This window comes from Mangifera indica, chromosome 8 (assembly GCF_011075055.1).
Source record: "Mangifera indica cultivar Alphonso chromosome 8, CATAS_Mindica_2.1, whole genome shotgun sequence".
Classification (NCBI taxonomy): domain Eukaryota; kingdom Viridiplantae; phylum Streptophyta; class Magnoliopsida; order Sapindales; family Anacardiaceae; genus Mangifera; species Mangifera indica.
The window spans coordinates 18,117,009-18,140,162 of record NC_058144.1 but is presented as its reverse complement, the minus strand read 5'-3'; the positions used below and the strand labels follow the sequence as shown (position 1 = coordinate 18,140,162).

General features: G+C 31.9%; 3 protein-coding genes across 5 annotated transcripts; 2 read left to right on the top strand and 1 right to left on the bottom strand.

Moving 5' to 3' along the window:
• Positions 1-2,210: 2,210 nt before the first annotated feature.
• On the bottom strand, positions 2,211-2,690 carry LOC123224044 (probable transcription factor At4g00390). Its single transcript, XM_044647521.1, has one exon. It carries the CDS (start codon positions 2,688-2,690, stop codon positions 2,211-2,213), a length of 480 nt encoding a protein of 159 aa, XP_044503456.1.
• Positions 2,691-13,590: 10,900 nt separating this feature from the next.
• Positions 13,591-20,355, top strand: LOC123222772 (lysine-specific demethylase JMJ25-like). Of its 3 annotated transcripts, XM_044645724.1 has the most exons (10): positions 13,591-13,721; positions 13,810-13,873; positions 13,968-14,718; positions 15,434-15,763; positions 16,680-16,988; positions 17,211-17,283; positions 17,361-17,446; positions 17,528-17,647; positions 17,739-17,843; positions 20,215-20,355. In XM_044645724.1, exons 1-9 carry the CDS (start codon positions 13,598-13,600, stop codon positions 17,802-17,804), a joined length of 1,923 nt encoding a protein of 640 aa, XP_044501659.1. In that variant the 5' UTR covers positions 13,591-13,597; the 3' UTR covers positions 17,805-17,843; positions 20,215-20,355. The 3 variants fall into 3 exon arrangements, with proteins under 3 accessions (XP_044501659.1, XP_044501658.1, XP_044501660.1); XM_044645723.1 differs by lacking the exon at positions 20,215-20,355 and having other exon boundaries at positions 17,739-17,988; XM_044645725.1 differs by lacking the exons at positions 13,810-13,873; positions 20,215-20,355 and having other exon boundaries at positions 13,592-13,721; positions 17,739-17,988.
• Positions 18,997-19,599, top strand: LOC123224043. The gene has a single exon (XM_044647520.1). The coding sequence runs from the start codon at positions 18,997-18,999 to the stop codon at positions 19,597-19,599; it is 603 nt and encodes a 200-aa protein (XP_044503455.1).
• Positions 20,356-23,154: the final 2,799 nt, after the last annotated feature.

Genomic DNA, 23,154 nt, shown 5'->3' with positions numbered 1-23,154 from the left:
GATGTGCATGAATGTATTTAATCTACTTATTCAATGAAAAGATTGAGATACCCATGATTCTTAATAAATCCTTTAAAAAAAAAAAAAAAAAACCCTTGATAGGTGACATCTACAATTCTACAAGTATGATCAAAGAGTTCATACACTATATTTTTTTGTCAAATAAAATTTTTCCCATAAAAATATTAAGAAAACTTACGAAGGCCATAATAATTTCTTTTGGGTTAATGTAAGTAAACTTGTGAATTGTGTTTACATATACAAACATAAGATAGAAAACTCAAAATTTTTACAAGTTCCACAACGTTAATGAAATTCTAGGAAGAATAAGAACACTTGAAAATATCGTTTTATTCAATTAAAAAGACCGAACTTGGTTTTTATCTATTGATGAAATTGAACTCTCAAAATTTTTTTATTAAAATAATTAAACTTTTAGATTTTCCTATAAAGAGACTCAATCTTTAGTATTTTTTATTGAAGTTACTGAAAAACACAATCATAAACTTTTTATTTTGTCTTGTTTTAGAAAGATTAGTTTGGTACCTTTAATAAAAAACTATAAACATGTTCACTATAACAAATATTTAATTGAGAGATGAAATATTTATGGACAATTTTAAATTCATCCATGATTATTTTAGAGGACAAAAGCTTAGGATTTATTTTTAAAAGCATTTTTAGTTTCATTTTAGAATGATAATTTTAGAGATAATTTTATTTTTGTCCCAGAATAATAATTTTAGGGGATAAAATTTTGTTACCGAAGACATAGGATTTATTTTTAGGGACAATTTTAATTTCGTCCCAGAATGATAATTTTAGAGATAATTTTATTTTTGTTCTAAAATTATAACTTTAGAAGCTTTACTAGACAAAAGTTTATTCATCCCCCAAAAACTTAGGATTTATTTTTTGTGACATTTTTCGTTTTGTCTCATAATGTTACTTATAAAAAAAAAATTTGATTTTGTCTCAAAATGATTATTTTAGAGGACAAAATCTTAATTCATCCCAAAAAACTAAAGATTTATTTTTTAAAACATTTTCAGTTTCATTCTAAAATGATAGTTTAAGAGACAAAATTTTAATTTGGTCCTCATAACTAAAGATTTATTTTATTTTATTTTATTTTTGTCTCAGAATTATAATTTTAGGGGATGAAATTCTAATATTATCTCCAAAAATGTAGCATTTACTTTTAGGACAATTTTAATTTTGTTTCAGAGTGATCATTTCAGGGATAATTTTATTTTTGTCCTAAAATGATAATTTTAGATGATGAAATTATATTTTTATTCCCAAAACTTAGAATTCATTTTTAAAGACAACTTTAGTTTTTTTCCAAAATGATAATTTTAGGGGATGAAATAAAATCTTATGAAAATATAATAATTTTACGGACGATTTTATTTTTGTCCTAAAATGATAATTAATTTCGTCTTCAAAACTTATGATTCCTTTTTAGGGGTATTTTTGGTTTTGTCCAAAATGATAATTTTAGGAATAATTATAATTATGTTCCAAAATGATAATTTAACACAACAAAATTTTAATTTCGTCTACAAAAAATTTAGGATTTATTTTTAGGAAATTTGAGTGAAATCATATCAGATTAATAATTTATTATTATCAACTAAATATAAAAATTATTTTGATATATATCAATTTTCTCAAATATAATAATAATTTACACAAGTAAACTTATTAAAATAAAATATTTTAATGAAAATCTATTATTACTTTTAACAAAAGATTATCCCAAATAAATGATTTTGTCAAATCCTCTTCTTCTTGGTCTTATCATTTTTTAGTTTTCATTTGTAGTAACTAACTTGTTTGCTTTGTCAAACCATTAAGATGGAGGAAGAGAAATGCGGCAGACAAGATTACATATGGTATTACTTAACTCTTAAATTTCCTCTATGTTTGTTTTGTAATAAGTTAGTGCTTCAAAATACCCAAAACTACACTTGACACAAAGGACCCCCCCTTGTAAAGCTCAATTGGTATTTCTTTCTTTTATATATATTTACACGTTTTTGGGGTCTTTCTTTGTATTTGATGATTGTTCATTATTAAGTTAAAAAATGAAATAAGTGAGAAATAATGAAATAAGTGAATATGTTAAATGAAAAATAAAATCAAAGTTTTAATTTAATGACCGTAAAAGTGCTTAAAGAAGAAAGTGAAAACACATCATCTGAGTTTCAAACATCACAAACTCTTCCCTCTTCTTCAACTTCACTACCAATTTGAGTTGCGTCTTGGACCTCTTCATTGGCAGTAGCAGGAGTATCTTTGCTTATGCTTTTGCTTCCCCATAAGTTGAGAGAAAGCTCAAACACTTTGTTTTGATGTGGATCTGAAAAGGCCTTTGATTCGACAACATTTCTTTCGAAATTTTTCTTTAGGCTTTTCAATTTTTTGCGAACTTGGCGTTTGGAAAAATCATGATAGGAAAATGATTGTTTGATGAATGTATAAAATTGAGTCCTGTTGCCATGGGCAGTTGGGTCGAGTCCTTTTAGATTTGAAAATTGGATTGCAGTGTTTAGGATTGAAATCTCTTCATCCTCACTCCAAAAGGTCTTAGTTGATGAGTGTTGCTTTGTCTTTTTGGTGGGGTTCATTTGGCCTTTTGATTCATCACCTTCCACACTATCATGAGGCCTCTTTTCGTACTCCATCAATGATAATCTTTTTTAACCTATAATCAATTGAAACAATAAAATGGTAAATCATTGAACTAAAAATTATATATTCTTACTTACCATCAACAGAAAAATGATATGATATAAAAGTTAACTATAAACAAATTAAAACGCTTACCCAAAAGTAAATTCTTCCTCCTTGAAGATTTAGTTTCCACAATATATAAAGCCCCAAGCAGAGAGAAGAAGAAGAAGAAGAAGAAGCGTCACCCCGGCGGGAAGCTTAAAGGTTGGACCAACTTTGCCACCTTATTAATTCATCAACATGCATCCGTTTATTTATTAAATATATTTTTTTCTTGATTCACTCAAAATTAATGCAACCCTAAACCCATCATCTTCTTCATCCATCACAAATCATTTCAATATACTGGGAACCTGAAATTTTGATTGGATAGGTTTCATGCAGATAAAAGACTCCATTATTAATATTTGCAGGCTTTTTGGATGCTCAAAAATTATACAAAAACAAAATCTTAATATTTTGCACCAAATCTTAAGGCAAACATGTCCATTTGCAGACTCTTTCATTATATTTATATATATATATATATATATATATATATATATATATATCCAATAATCAAATATATAATGGAAAATAAGCCTTTTTCTTAAATTTTATAGCTAGTGTAACTTCACTCAAATATGCTCTTTCAAAATAGGGAAATTAAAATAATTGCCCCAAAGATTAAGGGGCAAAACAAAATTACCCCTAAATTTTAACATTAAACAAAACTGCCCCAAAATTGCGAAGAGGCGAAAATGCCCCTCCACTCAAAATCGTCATAACCACGCGCACCACCGCCAAACACACGAAAACAAACAAATTTGAACACACGTTTCGCGCACTTGGCAACTCTGATTTCATCCGGTGCTTTTTTCGACGTTTCCGACGATGACGATGGACAAAAAGGTTAGTAAAACAACCCTTGTCATCTCTTTATGTATTTCATTTCACGATTTGAGCTATTTGATGTGAAATTTGGGTGTTTAGCGTTAGGGTTCGAATTTGAAATTTTCGAAGAAAATGCTTGATTGTTTGTTGATTTTGATGAATTATGTTAGGGTTTTTATGTTAGATTAGGTGTAGAGTTGACTGCTGTTGAAATGGAGTTTGAAAAATGAAGTTTGGAAGGTGAAATGTGGCCACACGAATTTGACAGTCACCACGCGAATGGGCCAGTGACCAAACGAATTCATGTGGTCATAATTCGTGTAGACGGGGAGGTGTTTTGCACTTTTCAAACTTCGTGGACTACACGTAATCGTGTGGTTAGGGGTGAAACTGCGCTTTTTCATCGTGTGGTAGGGCATAGTAGAAATTGGAAAACTTTGTGGACTCGCATAATTACGGTCAAACCCCCGAATTCATGCGGTTGACTCACGAATTCGAGCAGTTGATGCGCGAATTCGCGTGGTGGGGGCAAATTGTGATTTTCCAGAGTTATCCAACATGCGTTTCCTCTGGTTGGAATCAGGGGGGCAGAATGTGATTTTATTAAATTTTAGGGTTTTTTTGATAATTTTCATATGGGATCAAATTGAAATTTAACCATCTTAAGGTTTTTTGACGTGTAGAATTCGAATTTGATATCTGTTTTTTCGAATAAGGCCTCTATGTATAAAATTGAATAATTTATTCCCTAAAATTTATATAAATTTAATATAATTGTAATTTAATTTTCATACAGGGAGCTATACAAAAGAGAAAAAGAGACGAAAGCAAAGATGAACTGCGATTTCCTCTCGAAAAACACTTCAAGGCTCAAGTTACTACACGTGGATATAGAGATATTGGAGCCGTGATAAAAAAATTATTAACAGAGAGACCATTACAAATGTTTCGACATACATGTTTCGGACACTTCCTAGATTTGAAGGATAGTCGATTTAGTGGGGTCCTAATACATTCCTTCATCCTTTGAGCGGTAAATAAGGTGACTTCGGGAGAGGAGTTATGGTTTCAGGTTAATGACGTGAATGTCAGATTCAGTGCATATGAGTTTGCTATTATGATAGGTCTTCGATTCAGTTATCTGGTAGATATTGACCTTTACATTCCATCGAAGGCCACAGATCAGATCTTCCAAACATATTTTCACAGGTGTAAATCAGTTACATATGCTTATATGAGTCGTGTTTTCCTGCAGAGATCGTGGGGGGAGGATGACATTGATGTAGTGAAGTTAGCACCATTGTTTGAGGTTGTTAGGGAGTGACTTGAGAAAAACAATTCCCCAGAAGATATTACAATTAACTGATCATCTTGATGGGTTCAATGCATACCCGTGGGGAGTACGAGTGTGGCAGATGACATATCGCTCTATATGCGATAACATCTCCCGAATTTCTATGGATTCCGGTCCGAAAAAGAAAAAGGAAAACCAGCTTAAGTAGTATGGCATCATGGGATTTCTATTAGCATTTCAGGTAATTATGGTACTTATTAATTCAAACAAAAAATGAATGTTTAAAATAAAATTAGTTTAATATGATTGTAAACATATACAATAATCGATTTATATTGATATTGCAGTTTTGGATTTATGAGACGCTGGACTCGTTATTTCAATGGGTAGAGGAGTTGTCGTATGTGGGAGCTGCCTGGATGTTGAGATGGCACACGAAGGACATTCTGGGATGAGATTCTATCTCAGCTATCTTCACTGGAGATACAGTAAGTACTAATTTATTAAGCATTAACATATATTCTGAATATAACAATAATGAATACTGAAAATAAATATTTTGTAGGATGATGTTAATTTTTCATTAGATTTATCTCCGGTTGAGAGAGATGCAGAGTGGTATGAGGATATTGTCCGATATATAGGGGCGTCGGATAGTCGATCTTCTTCGACGTCAGGAAATGTACCATCGAGTCCTCATGATGTTAGTTCTTCGATCATTGCTCCTTCTCTTTTTGATGCTTGTGTTCAGCCTCCTCCCACGTGCCCTATTAGCGACCCTATCGAGGAGCACATATCATCAGATCCCGTGCTTAGGCCCCTTACCACCGAGGACATATCACCGGATCCCGTGCCTATGCCTCCTACCACTGAGCAGATATCAAATGATCCTCCTGTCACTGTACTAGATTTCTCCATTCATCACTTCGATGTTGCATTGGCTCGATGGGGAAATCTTATCTTAGCTCGACTTACTGGGTTAGATGCTAGGATGGAGGATAGGTTTAGTCGCATTGAGGGTAGGATGACTCTCGTGGAGGATAGATTGAGTCGTATAGTGGATGCAACGACTCGTACAAAGGCCGGACGATCTCATCACCATACAAATATTGTCGGACAGGTAAACAAGTTAATACTTTACAAGATATTTCATCTATTTATATACGAAATCATCTATAACCTTATAATAATTGTACATGCTATTATAGTCTTCTCGGGATGATGGTGACAGACTATCAACAGGGCCTCTTACATTCCCATCTCCATCTGTTATTGATGTGAGTGTTAACTATTTCGAGTGTTTTAAAAATGTTACTTTTGAAATAAATTTTAATCTGTTAAAATTATTACAGAGTTAGTTGTTTGATGAGAGACCATCTTGAGAAGATCAGATATTGCCTTTTGATATCGGTGATTATATATCATCGCATGAGGTCTTCTCGATGGCACCTTCTACGATGGTTCAGGTAATTATAACATCCTTTTTAAATTAATGTTATATCTGGATTCTTTGATTATACATCTAATAATCCTGTTAAATATAACTCTTCAATTAATCAATATTAATTGCTACTACTGATACAGGATGTTAGGGACGATAGATCACTTCACATGAGGTCTTCTCCGTCTACACCTTCTGTGATTATTTCAGTTAGTATAACATGGATATACAATATTTTATCTTATTTACACATCTGTGGTCTAATTTTCTCAAAACTTGTTATTATCAATATTATGCAAGCAGCCTGACATTTCTGCGGTTGTACCAATTGCGGATACCATTGTGCTGTCTGTTTCGACATTAGAGGTACGTACATTGTATAATGAAAACTTTGTTGTTTTTTTGTTCAATATTTTGATTTCATAATATTAAATGTTAATGTTGTCATAGGATATTGGCGATGTCGATCGATCACCAGATGCGGATGCTCTAGTATCAAGTTAGGAGGAGGTTGAGGTGAAGTGTCAGAAATTTCATGTATTAATTGTTGCATTTGTTAAGTTCAACAGTGGTTTACACTTTCTTTCCTATTACAATAGGATCTTCGTTTGGTCTATCTCAACACTCCAAGCAAAGGAAAACAGGTGATCAATATTGTCTCCCAGGATGATGAGGTCACTGATGATGTTGTTCAAATCTCTGTACACGAAGGCCAAGAGTAGGTAATTGAATATTTAAGAAATTTAATAACTACAATCGAAATAATTTATTATCCCATTTAGTCAATTCATGTTTTTGAATACAACCGGTCTCGAAAGAAAATACATTCGATATAGCTTCACTTGCGGATTCTCCAGCTATGACTCCAGCGATGCAGAAGGTATTAAAAAGTTTAGATTTTTAATAAATTTTGTAAGTTCGGTTGGAATAATTTATTATTCATTTGACCTAACGTATCATTTGTTTTGGTGTAGTATTTTCGCACAGTTCGTGGTAGGATTGTTAAGAAAGGACCCCTGATTCATAGTCCATACACGAATCCTCTAAAACCACGGGGCCAACGAATGAAACAGTCTGTGCAGTTATCGAGAACCAAACGTGAGGAGGTATTCAAGAAGTGGTATGTAAAGCCAAACTTGTTCGAGAAACGTCATGTGTATGACATAGGTGAGAGGACCAAAATTGCATTTTGGGGTACACTCATGAACACCTCCAGATGGTTGTCTGACGAGGTGAGTTTACTTTAACAAATGAATTTCGTATTTTGGTTAGAATCCTTTTATGGCCTGATGACGTTATATCTTCTGTTTGTTTAGCATATTGATTCGTTTTTGGGGTTATTACGTCGACACCAGTATGATGATACTACGAATGTTCGACAGAATTGGATGACGGTTTTGAGTTGTTTTGTTGGACACATCCCTCATGAGTATGCGGCCTAGACGAGAGATCCGAATAGCTACCAATTCCCTCCACTCTTTACACGTATGATGGATACAGATTACCCACCTGAGTTGCATTTGCAACCTTGGGGTATGATCGATGAGATTAGTAATCGAATCTCAAGTACATTTCGAAGAATAATCGATTAAGATCTAACTACAATTATATCAACGTGTGCAGGTTTTTATCCCAATAAACTTTAAAAATGCTCATTGGGTAGCAGGGGTTTTGGATTTGAAGGAGTGGAAGATTACGGTTTACGACTCCTTACAGAGTTTCACAGTTGACCCGGAGCTATTTTGGCGAAAGATGTTGGGATATACGTCGATGATGCCATATTTGCTAGCTGCGACATCATTTTGGGCCGTTTCGCATTGGAGTCCACAGGATGATCCATTTGCATTGCATAGGGTGGTGGATATACCACAGCAGACACCCCTATCAAGTGACTGTGGGGTGTTCATGTTATGATACATTGAGTGTTTAGCACTTCACCGCTCGTTATGCTTTGAGGGGGAGGACTCGTTACACCTGCGCATTCATTTAGACACGCAGTTATATTTTCAGGATATTGATTGACGATTATTTTATATGTTATTTGTATTTGTATATATGTTTATTTATTTATTTGTATATATATTTATCCATATATTGATTCATCCATTTGCATTTGCATTTGATATAGTTACCGAAAGCGACAAATATAATGAAAAAAAAACGACATAAAAAGATAATATCCGCAGTAACAATCACAAACATTAGAGTTACAAAAACAAGTAAAAAAACAACATTTATATTAAAATTAACATCCACGAACATTAGAGTTATAAAAACAAGTAAAAAAACAACATTTATATTAAAATTAACAAGTACAATTAACAAGTGCAATTATTTCCTAGCTTTCTTCTTTCTTCCTGAACTTGATGGTACAAAACTAGGTACTGGAATAAGGTTTCTGCAATTCTGTCTTATATGTCCAGGTTGATGACATCAGCTACAGATAAGTTGTTCAACAACCTCTCTTTGAGAAGGACGTCTGTTTTTATTTGCGGGACGACCTGCACGACGACGATGCACATACGGTGGGTGGATAACAGTTGCCTCCTTCGGATGAAGCCACTCTGACTGATTTCCTAATGAATTGACTGCGTCTGCATAAACTGTATGATAAAAAGCTATGTTGTAGTATGAATGCACCCATTGAATGTCAGTTGTGAGCTTCATATATCTGGCTAGTGTAACTTCACTCAAATATGCTCTTTCAAAATAATTTGAATTCAATAACCAAACTAATGTGGACTTTATTTTATTTATGAACGAACAAAATAATTAAACAACTTATAAAATATTTTTTAATAGAAAAAAATTTACCAATTAATTGTCCTTATTAGTCCTTGGAAATAGAAAGTTCAGCCTCAATGTATTACCTAAAGAAATAAAAAAGTGCACAAAGTCACAAAAATGCTTTGGAAATGCTTGTTTTTCACTTATTCCCCCACCGAAACTGTACCCAGGAGACAATTTACCACCTTGATTGAAGTAAAAAAGTAATATTTTCCCTTTTGTTTTTTGTTTTTTGTTTTTTTTTTCAAAACTCAAATATTATTTTTAACAATAAAATGATATTTTTGTTAGTTTATAAATATTATTAGATTAATATTATTTACACTCCTAAAATATAAATAAAGTTTATAATTTATCACTTAAACACTCTTATTCAATTTAAAAAAATAAAAAACCTAACCCTAACTTCGATTAATCTCAAACTAATAACTGCATCAATTACAATTAAATTTATGATTAAAAAATAAATCAAAATCACAATTGAATTATGCGCAATTAATCAAAATCGCACCATCTAGTTGGAACCACATTATTCTGATGCGATTTTAACAAGAATTACATCGAAAATAATGTCATTCTTATGCACTTTTTGTCAAAATCAATCTAATATGATGTGATTCCAACTAAACGCATTGGCTTGGTGCGATTAAAGGGTCATTGATGATGAATGTCTCCCAAAAATTGTTTGTAATAAAGTAAGGGGAAAATGCTATTTAATTTTAATAAATACTAAATATAATAAAAGGTATTTTTTTTAAGTATGTCTATTATAAAAATTAAAGAGTTTCACAAATGATACCTAACAAAAGGTGGGAATTCGACTTTAAGGGTGATTTATATCATTTTTGTATAGTTCAGATGAAAAATAGTCGTTCTCTCTTTTCAATTATATGTCAAATGACTATTTTCTAGTCAAGGTTTGATCAAATGATGGATTCCCACCCGTTTTATTTGAAAAAGTCTATTTCCCACCTATCTGTCAAAATCAATTATTAATTTTAACAATTAAAAAATATTTATGTCATTTTCTCCAAATATTATAATGGATGTATATTATGAAGTGTCAATATTATTTTTTTTTAAAACTCATTAAGAATAAATGCATAGTTTTTTAATCTTATTTAGGAAACTACTATATTCACCCTATATATTTTAAAAATATAATTAATATAATCTTAATAATTTGTAATATAATATTTACATCTCTTATTATATATTTTTAAGTGCAACAATCAATTTTGAAACTATTGAATGACATATTGAAATTTTAAAAATTTTGAAAACACCCCAAACTTTTTTTCAAAATTCAAAAGAACCTTTAAAATTTCATTAACACTTTTAAGATTTTCAAAATTATAATGTACCATCATTAATACTTTTATCTAAATTTGTATCAATATTTTTTTATTATTTTTAATTAAAATTTATGTAAATTAGAGCATAAAACAATTTAATAAAAATTTCGAAACAAAGAGTTATTTAGCTTGAAAGTTTTTATGTCTTTTAAGTAATTTTATACAAAAATATTAACAAATTGTCAAAAAAAATTTAACAAATAGAAATTATTATTTCATTAAACTTTAGGTGAGAAATTCTCATATATGATCTAAAATTATAATTAAAGTTTTATCAAAAAATAATAATATATATATATATATTTTTGATATATAATTTATTTATACAGATAATATATCATTATATAAGAAGGTGTTGCGTTATAATTTAATTCTACACTTCTGCATGCATTCTTACACAACAGGAAATGACTCAAATTAATATCATTTTTTCAAAAAAAATAAAAACTTTCATGTGCTTATCCCACAATATTTATTGATTCTGGATATACAGTATGACCCACAACCCAATGCCACCAAAACCACTTGAGTAGGATTTGCCTTGTCTTTCTCATATCAAAATTTACCTTACCAAAGCCACTGAGCTTAACTTGTCTTTTCATTCTCTCTGTTTTAATGGCTGGAATGCTTCCCATCCCACCGGATGATCTCCGTTGCCGTAGACGTGGCGGCAAAACATGGCGTTGCAGTGGATGGAGAATACACAACAAGTCCCTTTGTGAGTTTCACTTTCTTAAACGATGCGACGTTAAGCAAGGAACATCACATGGCCATGTTCAATCATCAGAAAGGAGGAATGGAAATCGAAAGTTTAAAAGATGCCATCAATGTAACCGGATTGACGAAAGAGTTGTGGAATGCCGCAAATGCAGACGCAAATACTATTGCCTTTCATGCATCCAGACACGGTACCATTTCATTCTTTTTTTAGCACCCACTGTATATTGGTTTAATTCTTCTTTATATTAAAAAGTAGTAGTCTTTGTACAAATATTTACAATGTTCTTGGTCTAAGTATCTCTCGGCAGAGAAATTAAGATTATGACTAGTACAAGGATCTTATTTCATGCTAAATTTTTATTTGAAATTTTTTAACCCAACAAAAAATCTTCAAAAAATGTCATGACAATAGCAAGAGCTAAAATATTGTTAATTTCTTGTTTGATTGAATCATATTTTTGGTAATGCATACAGGTACTCATCAGTGACAGAGGAAGCTATTGCAGAATGTTGCCCATTTTGCAGTGGAAATTGCAACTGCAAAGCATGTTCATGCCAGAATCAAATAGTTAATTATAATTGTATTGTTAAATCAATTTCTGTGCTGATACTTTGCCTCTTATCATTTTACTTTTATTTAATTATCTTTCTTGTGATTCATTGTAGGGTACTGGCAATGTTGAAGTTGAAATGCAAGTAAGTAGAGGGGAAGGAAAGTTTCAATGCAAAGAGAAATCTGATGATGAAGAGAACTACAATGGAAAAACAGTTAATTTCGATTTGTTTTAAGTTCAATTAATCATTGCTACCTTGTATCACTAACTTATCCTTGTGATTGATTATAGGATACCAGCAATATTGAAGTTGAAATGCAACTGAATGTAGAGCAAAAGTTTGAAGGCAAAGACAACAATGATGCTGAAATTGAGATGTTTGCAAGGAGGACAAATAGCAAGCGACGGAGGATAAGCAGCAAGCTGCCAAGGACAGACGGGCAGCATAGTCAAGCACCAGTGAAATCTAATTATTGCCACCAATGCCACCGAAGTCATAAGAGGGTGGTGAATTGCCTAAGATGCCAACGCAAACGTTATTGCGTCACTTGCATCTCGAAATGGTATGCGTGCATCTTTACACTATGGAAGCAGTTCGTTTGAATGTCGAATTGATTGTTTTAGTTAACAAAAAATGCCTAAGGTAACAACACATATCTTTTTTATTTTGTCTCCTTTTATAAATTTGCTTTGTTAACATATAGAACAGTATTAAAACATAAATATTTTAGATAAAAGTCTCTGGGTTTCCATTTGATTTCAATTTTTTTATGAATAAATTTGTAAGAAATCAAATAGTTAGCATATGTAATATTTTTGGCAAGTTTAGTAATTTTATTCAAATTCCCTGTAATAGCCTTGTTATAAAAGAAATAATAACAATCAAATGTAATTTAAATTTTGATCATTTATACAAATATAGACAGAAGAAGATTAAAACTCAAAATAGTTGAGATTCAATAAATTATAAAAGATTAGTGAATTCTAATTTTTTAATAATAATAGTGAATATAATTTTTTTGAGTAGTTGTCATAGCATGGGCTAGGTTTTTATAATAGTTTCTTAATAAATTTTATCAACTATATATTTATTTGTATATATACTAAAAATAATGTTGTTTATTTTTTTAATTACTTTTTATTATTTCTTTAGAATAATTTTGATATAGTAAAGTAATTGACAAATAGAAATCCTAGAGAAGTTTCTCTAGTAATGCAAATTTAAATATAGGCTTGGTTTCATCATGTTAGTTATAAATGGCTAGAAATGAGAATTTAGAAGTTTAAGAGTTTTGTGGTTAATTTTCTTTATCTATTTATATGCTTATGGTGTGATATTAATCAGAATTTTTTAACCTCTTTACTATTGGACTAACAAACATACAAAAAGCAATATTCTGAATTTCAATTAGTAGTTATAAAATTTGGGCCTTCTTTGTGGAAATAATAGTGTCAAAATTATTTGGACTGGAACAATTTCTTTTTACTAATTTTTTATTTAAAAAGTCATTTCAATTTCTTTTGTTTGAAGTTTTTCTTGAAATTTTTAGGCCTTATCGTTGAATTACTTGCTCTTTTGACTTCCTATGGATGAATGTTATTATTGCTATTAATGCTTTGTTCTACTGAATATAGGTACCCAACTATGTCGGAGGATGCTATAGAAGAGGCATGCCCATTTTGTCGAGGAAACTGCAATTGCATTGCATGTTTGCGTAGGAATAAAATAGTTAAGATTAGTTTTTGCCGAAGCATTTCATACCTGATATGATAGTGTTCTGAGTTTTAATTAGTTATCCTTGTGATATCATTGTAGGATGCCAGGAATGTAAATATGCCAACAAGTAAAGAAGAAAGGTCTCAACATTTTATGTATATGGTGGATCTTTTATATCCATTCTTCAAAAAGTTTTACCATGAGCAAATGAGAGAAAAAGAGATAGAGGCCAAAAATAGAGGTAGCCATTCATAACAATGTGATTAAAGTATGCACTTCATTTTAAACTTATATTTAAGCTACTATATTTCATATGCCTCTGTTGGCAGAATTAAAACTGTCGGAGATAGAAATACAACAATCTGTGTTTGAGATTAATGAGCGTGTGTATTGGTAACTCCAATTTCCTTATTTTAAAAGAACTTTTTAATGATCGATTGTGCAATTTTCTTGTTTATTTTTATTCTATTTTTCTTTTTGTTTGCAGCAACAATTGTAAAACCTCCATAGCTGACTACCACAGGAGCTGCCCAAAATGCTCATTTGAATTATGTATTTCCTGTTGCCAAGAAATTCGCAATGGTTGTTTGCAAGGCGGACATAAACTGACCATGAAACATGTCGATTGGGGGAAAGGTTATCTACATGGAGGCGAACCTCTCTTGCTCCCCTCGGTTAAGAAAAGTTCATCAAGGAACCAGACTAAGTTAATCTCGAGGAAACGTATGAGACTAATGGCTGAATGGAAAGTAAATGAAAATGGTGACATCCCTTGTCCGGTGGAAAAGTTAGGTGGTTGTGGATATGAGCGACTGGAGTTAAAATGCCTATTTTCAAATAGATTGCTGTCGAAGTTAAGGAAGAAAGTTAAAAAATTGATGAAAATCCATAAAATGATGGACGAAACTCAGGGTTCGAAGAATACCAGTTCAGGCTCCAATGCAGCTGGCGAGATTGATTCATGTAACAAGAAATTAAGGAAAGCAGCTTGTCGGGAAGGTTCGGTTGCTAATTTTCTATACTGCCCTTCAGTTGATGATATCAATCAACAAGGTTTAGAGTGTTTTAAGTACCATTGGGTTAAAGGAGAGCCGATTATTGTTACAAATTCTTTAGAAATGACCTCTGGCTTGAGTTGGGAGCCAATGGTAATGTCACGTGCTTTTTGTGCCGCATCGCATGCTAAAGGCTCCTCAAATTTGGTGTTTAGAACCATTGATTGTCTTGATTTGTGTGAGGTATTTTCCTTTAGATCATTTTAATTTTAACTATTGTCATTCTCATGATAAATATATTAATGATATCTAAATTTGTTATTTGCTGCCTCAATATTGTTTTACCCAAGTGTAAATTCGGTTGACTAGTATTGTGCAATGAAAAGAATTGATGGTTGACATAATGCTACTCCATACAGAAATACAAATTGATTGACTGTCTGAAAGATGATAATATTGTACTCACTGGCTTCAGATAAAGTATTTTTCAAAGTACTCTATTGCAGGCATTAACAACTAATTACATTTGCATGTGAAAATTAAAAATAGTTAAGTATGAAATAATTACATGTGACTTCAATGGTTTTTTATATAATCAAATGGTTAAATATGAGACCTGATTATGACTTTGCTAATAGCATTTGAGTGCTATCAGGAAACTTTCCTGGGATTATTATGATGGAATCCTTTTTTGGTTGGATTATGTTGTCTTTCCTCAATTCTCTCACCTTTATTGTGAAATAATTATTTTCCTTTTATCATCCATAGTCTTGTGCTTCCTTGTTTATATTGCTTTATGTAACATCATCATTAAAAGTCAGTATCTCTATGTGTACTATTCATATCTAAACGTAGAAAAGAAGAAAAAAAGGAATAATGAGAAACATTTTTTTTTTCACATTTATGTGGTATTTGTCATTTGTTTAATAGATGACATTGATGATCAATGCCTCTGCAGGTTGAAATAAATATTCACCAATTTTTCAAAGGGTATCTGGAGGGCCGTGAGCACTCAAATGGTTGGCCACAAATCCTCAAGCTCAAAGATTGGCCCCCATCTAAGCATTTTGAGGAGTGTTTACCACGCCATGGTGCAGAATTTTTAAGTGCCTTGCCATATGCTGAATATACACATCCTTACTATGGCATTCTCAATATTGCAACAAAGCTGCCTCCAGATATGTTGAAACCAGATTTAGGGCCAAAAGCTTTTATAGCATATGGATTTGGTGAAGAGCTTGGACGTGGAGACTCTGTGACCAAGCTGCATTATGACATGACAGATGCGGTATGTAGTGTTTACTGAAACTGATGATTTTCCATTTATTTGAAAAACTCTGATTTATCTTTTAGCTTAGAAATGTGATGTTGTCTGAAAAAGGCAATATATATTATTGAATTTATTTTTTTACTTAAGCTTAGCCACTTGAATATAGAACAGTTACATCAAGCAAAAATTTAATCTTACATTTTTATCTTGGAGGTGAATTAAGCTAAGAATTGAATGAGAAAGCCAATGATTATGTTGTCCATTTTAATATTCACTAGGTATTTGTTTTTTTATTTTTATGATAAATTCTATCGATCGATGGACCAAAATTGTAGACAATGCTTTCTATATGTGTGAGTGAATAAGTTTTACAAGTGAAAGTTTTAAACATCAGAAGAAGTTAATCTTCAGCTATTCAGCTCGTGTTTCCAAGGTAGTTTTTGAAAAAATGACTTTATCTTCTTTAAAATCATAATTTGCTGCATTTTAATTATAAAAAATGATTCTTGATGATGACACAATGGTTAAGAGCAAACATGTAACTTAGATTGATGATGGTCACTGAAGTGAGATATGAATGTGAAACCACTTGATTAAAATTAACATATAGTGATTGAAGTAAATAAAGGTATCATTAAGGTAATTCACTGAGTGATATCTAAAGCTAGTTATTGGTTAAAGATGGCTTTCTTATTATCAATTTCTTCTTAAATTTTATCTCTTTTGTAATGTATGTTCTGGATAGGACGTCAGTCCATATATTTTAGTTTTTTAAATGTGGTTGGTGAGTTTGTTACTATGTAGTATAGGTTTGTCAAGGAAAAAGTTACGCTTGGGCCTTAGAAGTTGGGAACCTTTGATTGATTAAATTGTGATTTGTCATGCTCTTTATTTGATTTCTAATTAACTATTTGGTTGGTTTTGCATAACTCAGGTGAATATTTTGATGCATACTGCGGATGTTATTCCGAGTTCTGAACAGCTTGCTAAAATAGAAAATTTGAAGAAATTGCATGATGCTCAAAACCAAAGAGAGTTGTTGGAACTTGAGCATGAAAGACAACAAAAGGAATGTCCCTCAGAAAGGTTTAGGTCTGAATTTTTTGATCCTTTAACAATGGAGGCTTCAGATGGTGGTGCTCTTTGGGATATTTTCCGGCGGGAGGATGTGCCAAAACTTGAGGAATATCTTAAGCTTCATCACAAGGAGTTCAGGGATGTTTATTGTTCTCCAGTAGAACAGGTATAAATTTTTGTAATTCTTTTTGCAGCTACTCTACATATTTAAATTATGGGCTTTCAGAGATTATAAAGAGATGAAGAATTATTTATTATGGGCATAAATGTGAGACGAATGTGGTAAATAATTAAAGTTTCAGATTTTGTATTGTGGATGGTACAGATAACATGATAATTAGGATATTGAACCTAGGATACTGATACTTGACTTGCCTATTTGTTATAGGTTGTGCACCCGATTCATGATCAAACATTCTACTTGACGAAGCATCATAAGAGAAAGCTGAAAGAGGAATATGGTTTGTTTAAGTTGATGTTAGATACTTAGAATTATGGCAGAGTAAGTAGCTTTGTTTTTTTTTTTTTTTTAATGCAGGCATAGAGCCTTGGAGTTTTGTTCAGAAAGTTGGAGAGGCAGTCCTTATACCGGCTGGATGTCCCCATCAAGTGAGAAATCTGAAGGTGTGTGTGTAAATCCTTGATGTTACAATTTTATTTTGGTAAGTTTTGTTGGTTTGATAGGGTTTAGGGTTTTGTTTGCAGTCATGCATAAAAGTTGCACTAGACTTTGTATCTCCTGAAAGTATGAAAGAATGCATGCGGCTATCTAAAGAGTTTCGCGCCCTTCCTCATAAGCATAAGGCTAAGCAGGAGAAACTAGAGGTATGTTGTTGATAGAGATTTGTGGTTTTATGCACTTGAATTAAGTATAATATCCTAATTTTTAATTTGTTTTTATTAAATATTAAAATAGGTGATGAAAATGTGTATTTATGGTTTAAGTAATGCTGTGCAAGAATTGGAGAAACTCAATGAATGAGTTTAGGTTAGGGAAAGGAGGAACAAGCAGAGGAAGAAGGTATGGTAGATTTTTTGATATGACATTTGGATTTTTATTTACCAACAATTCTTGTATTTTTTACATGCAATGGTGAAGGTTTAAGGCGTGTATGAATTCTAATTACCCACATGGCATGCCTTGGAATTAAGTTTAGTTTGTATGAGAAGAGAGAATACCTCCAACACTCCTAATTACAAGTATGCTCACTCTTTCGGTTTACAAGAAAACATTGATACCATAAGCCAATGTTGAATTTTTAGATGATGATTACATTTGCTTTATCCTAAAATAACAATTTCAATAATCAATTAACAATAGCTTTCCAACAAAATTAATCTTTTTTCTTTATAAATAAAACATAATAATCCCTATAATACAGACAAAAATCCCAACAAGAATAATCTCCTTAAAATTTATGGATGATAAGGTAAGAATCAATTTGCCATCAGACTCTTTGATAAGAATTTAGGTCAAATGAATCCTAAAAAGAGAGCCCTTTAATTAGGGTTCGCAATAATAATAATAATAATAATAATAATATCAATATTATAAGAAGATGAGAAACATGTATGTATACATATTTTTAGTGTTGATGTTTATGTTCCAGATCCAGAGTTTATAATTAATTTTTATTTGTTTTTGGAATTCAACATCCATTTCAACGAATACTTTAATTATAATGAGTCTATAAATTCAATTAAATGAACGAAACTGTTTCACTTCCCTAATTAATTAATTTAGAGAAGTGGAAACACTTCATTCTTTTCTTTTGAAGAAATACAAATTATCTCTAGATACGTGTAGCCTCCTTCCTTGTCTATATATTTATAATTAATTTTTATTTGTTTTTCGAATTCAACTTCCAATGAATACTTTAATTATAATGAGTTGATCTTCTATGTCTATAACTTAAATGAATGAATGAATGAATTTTCCAACTGTTTCACTTCCCTAATTAATTTGGAGAAGTGAAACAGTTTATTCTTTTCTTTTCGAGAAATAAAAATTATCTCTATATATGTATGTGTAGCCTTCTCTATATATAAATATATCAATCACACACTTCAATTCTTACTTACTAGTTAGTTATCAACTATCAAGAATGACAACAACAAATGGCATGCAAAAGCAAATTTTTTCACCGGAAGATGATGAAAAAGCTTTGGAGAATATGGTGGTAGAAGACAGTTATAATAGTGAAGACGAATGTGATAAGGCAAAGTCACAGAAGCCCTTCGAGGAAGAATCATCTGAGAGAATTTGGAATGAAGATGAAGAAATTGCAATTTTAAAAATTGCAATCAAATTTTGGCATGAGAGAGAAGTTGACCCTGCCACCCAAGAGAGAGATTTTTTTGTTTTTTTGCAGGAAACACAACAATTAATAGGTGAATTTAGTAAAGATGAAGTGACAACAAAATTAAGGTTGATGAAGGAAGAATACGAAAGCAATTTGATTAAAGGTAAGAGTTGTCGTCATGCAAATAAAATATTAGAGTATTGTGAGAATATATGGGGTGGTGAGAATAATGTAGAGGAGATATTACTTATCAATAAAAAATATATTGGATTAGGAGAGAATATTGTTAAGGAAGCCATGAAATATATTGAAGAAAGTAAAAGGATTGAGTTGATGCAACAATGGAAACAAGTTCAAGCCTTGGAATTTGAAATTCTCAAAAAGAGGGCTGCATTGGTAGAATATCAGACAAAATTGATGTTAGAGGAAGCAAATAAGCGAATGAAGAAAACACTAGCTCCATCATCAACCTGAACCAAATAAGGGAATGAAGAAAATATTTATTGGAATATTACTCTCAAGGAAGGGGAAGGTTTTATTTGTTTTGTTAGCGAAATCTGTTGATTTACTTACTTTATCAACTTGAAGAAAATTACTGTAATGTTTAATTTGTTTGCCTAAAAAAAAAAATGAATGTTGAAAGACTAATTAAATGACTTGAATGAGATTTTGAAATGGCATACATTGGAACACGTAACAAGAAAGTATTTTTAAAGCATTATGCAACTTTTGATTTCTCTAGGCTCAACTTTCTGTCTTCTTTAAGCAGTAATAAGGATAATTATTATTAATTGGAAAGAGCTTAATTACGTTCCCAATGCAATGCAACCTCAAGCTTTGCCATCTTCTTAATAATTTATATATATATATGTTGGCCGATTGTTGATAATTCTGAAATACCCATTGATTGTAGTTGTGGAGCAAAGGTAAGCAATCTGGCATTTACTACTTGTAAAGTTTTCTTTCTTGTATGGTGATTTGTTTATTTATATTGTTATCGAGATGGACTTGAAGAAAAATTTGGTTTGCATAAAGGAGATAAAACAGTTTAACATTGACAACTCAGGCATAGATGAATCTGTTTTGAAGGAATTGTATGAAGTTATTGCAGCAAGTAAGAAGGCCGAGATTGAGAGCAAATTAAGGGAAATCAAAATCATGGAGATGGAGCTTAATATTTACAAGGCTGAAGTGGTTCAATATCAGACTAAATTGATCTTAGATGTTTACAGAAACCATTGTAAGTAAGTAGCTAGCTAGCTAGTGAGGGAACAAGTTATATGTGGCTACTATTTTATATATCATTTAAAATTATCTATCTATGTGGATGGAATCCATATCCATCTATAATTTTGAGTAACTTGCCCGTGTTCATCGTGAATGGCCATTTCTCATCTATGCCTAGCTAAAATAATGCCATCAAACTTCTGGAATTTTGGTTATGAATGCTGGAATTGCAAGTTGTAAATAATTCTCAAATTGAAGTTGTGCTTCTAATTTGATTAAAATGAATATGTTTGTGTAGCTTTATCATATTAACTTAGCAACTGTAATATTTTATATTCAGACTGTGCCTTAGATATTTATTCCACAGGATCTGGATCAAGAGACCTGGTCAATTGAATACTGCTGCACAACAGCTGGTATTTTGCTTATGCAATCTCAATCCTTGGTGTTTAAAACTTAGTGTTATGAGTAGTAAATACCATTACATGGTGAACATACTAGCCTTTTCCTGTGCACATTTAGGCTTGGGTCCGGTAGTTTGGGAAATTACACTGAAATGCAAAGTCATATATGCCACGCTTTAGAGACGCTGCAAACCTCTAATTTCGCCAAAAAGTTATAAAAAAAGATATTTGGTGGCAAAGCTCTTCGATCAATGGCTTGCCACTGCACATTTGACGACATTGCTTGGCTTGTGAGGGATTGAAAAACTAAATATTTGCAAATTTGTACCAGTGCTTTGATAAAGGAGTTGACCACCTGTGGCTAGCTAAGAAAGCATACATTGATTGTCAAAAATTTGTCATGTTGGCCAATAAAATCACCTTTCACCTGAGTGTATTGTGCATACAAACTACTGTTATTGTTGGAGGATATGTGTGTTGGATTTTTGGATCCCTATACTAACAATCTTTAGCAACGAAAACTTGTATGATAATAAAACTTTGACCACAAAAACCTTATCCCTAAACTCTAGGGGTTGTTATATATATAATTGAAAGAATGTAATAATGTAAACTTGCATTTGGAGACTCCTTCATATAAAGATCTTCTCCAAATTTGTCTCAAGCGCTTCCATAGCTTCTAAAACATTAGAAGGGCCTTTATTCGTCTACACGATGGCAACCACGAACATACATTTGTGTGAATGTTGGTTTAGGGCGCTTGTTATTGCAAAAGGAGAAGATGTCTAGGAGCATTATCATTCATGGGTTTGTAAAAATGTTTCAATTTATATGAGACATTTTGATGACCGTAATCCCTTCTCTATATATTGCACCCCATGACTTAAAGTATTTGCAGTTTTGGCCTATTTCTTTATTATATATTAATTCAGCTTATTAATGTCTTTAATATTCATTCCTATTTATTATGCCACATTATTAGAGATCTAAATTGACCACTTTTAGGGTGACCCAAGGTGATTCACTCTATGCATTTACACCTTAATCTAACTTCCAATAATTGCATTCCAACCCTCAAACTTATGGATTATTATTGTTTGACCCCAAATATATTAATCATATATATTTAGGTCCAATAATGCGTAAGACATCGATCTATCATAATATGATTAGATTCATATTTACTTATTAATAAAGCTCACGATGTTTGAGTGCGATTCATTCTATATACAATAAATTCATTACCTTTTAATTATGACTATTAATCTTCTATTGTATATGACTCATAGGTTTTCTATTGTATTAGCAATGCATAAATTCGTGATCAATCTATAATCAGTCAGTTGTTTATTCACAAACCATGAGTGACTCCTAGAAGTACGTTATGGTTACCCTACTAATAAAGAATCAATAGAAAACTAATGTTAACCTTTCAATGGTACAGTTATTATGCATTCAAGTCATTTCATCAATCGATATTTTGTCAAGGTTAAGACATAAAAGTAGTGTCTACTTTATATTATCCTTGATATTAATGATACATCTCGTCTAATAAAAGATTTCCCCATTGAGTTAATGTAACATCCAAGGGTGACAGAGTAATGGGGGGCATTCCTACGGCATTGATAGTAGTGAAGGGCACGTTTGGGGGCGCAAGCGATATGCACTCGATCATGAGGGTATGTTTGGGGCATCAACAGTAATGGGGGGCGTGCTTGAGGACGTGGACGATATGTGCTCAATTATAGGGGGGCATGCCTAGGTCATCAATAGGTGAGATGATGGGAGAAGCGATATCACGAGGAGTAGATGCTCTATCTCCTAATGAGGAGAATGACGAGAAGAAAGACTGTAGAGCCAACATTCCCATGTACCCAACAACATCGACATACCATAATGTGGCCTCATTATTTTTTACAGGCACGATGGGAAATTGACGTCATCCTGTTCATTAAAATATATCAATAAAAATTTTTTGCAAGTTGATTACTAAATTAATTAAGCAATAAATTAATTGATTAAGAATTATTAGCCACATCACCATTGAATATTTGTTCCATATGACTCCATCTTGGGATTTCTATTGTCTGCCATCGAAACATGCAAGAACACATATAATAATCAAAACATTCCACTCAGACAACTAATGTGTCTAGTGTCTCATATATCCGAAACTACAATATCAACATTAATGTTCAAATTCCACAAATTACCACTATAGTAAATATTTTTTTTTAGCTATCAAAAAAAGTATAAACAATGATACACTTGGAATGTAAGTGGGAACCCATAGATTTCATACTTCTCCATATTTTTTGATGTATTGGAGCATAATCTCTCAATGGACTTGCACATAGAGTGGTGGGTCATCTTTCATACCTGTACACCCTACAGGGAA

Bases quoted from the DNA above. Each gene is read 5' to 3' on its own strand.
- LOC123222772 (XM_044645724.1), top strand. From the start codon at position 13,598: ATGCCAACAAGTAAAGAAGAAAGGTCTCAACATTTTATGTATATGGTG. The intron at 13,874-13,967 runs GTAACTCCAATT...TTTTGTTTGCAG, and splicing joins ATTAATGAGCGTGTGTATTG to CAACAATTGTAAAACCTCCA. The intron at 15,764-16,679 runs GTATGTAGTGTT...TGCATAACTCAG, and splicing joins ATTATGACATGACAGATGCG to GTGAATATTTTGATGCATAC.
- LOC123224044 (XM_044647521.1), bottom strand. From the start codon at position 2,690: ATGGAGTACGAAAAGAGGCCTCATGATAGTGTGGAAGGTGATGAATCA.
- LOC123224043 (XM_044647520.1), top strand. From the start codon at position 18,997: ATGGTGGTAGAAGACAGTTATAATAGTGAAGACGAATGTGATAAGGCA.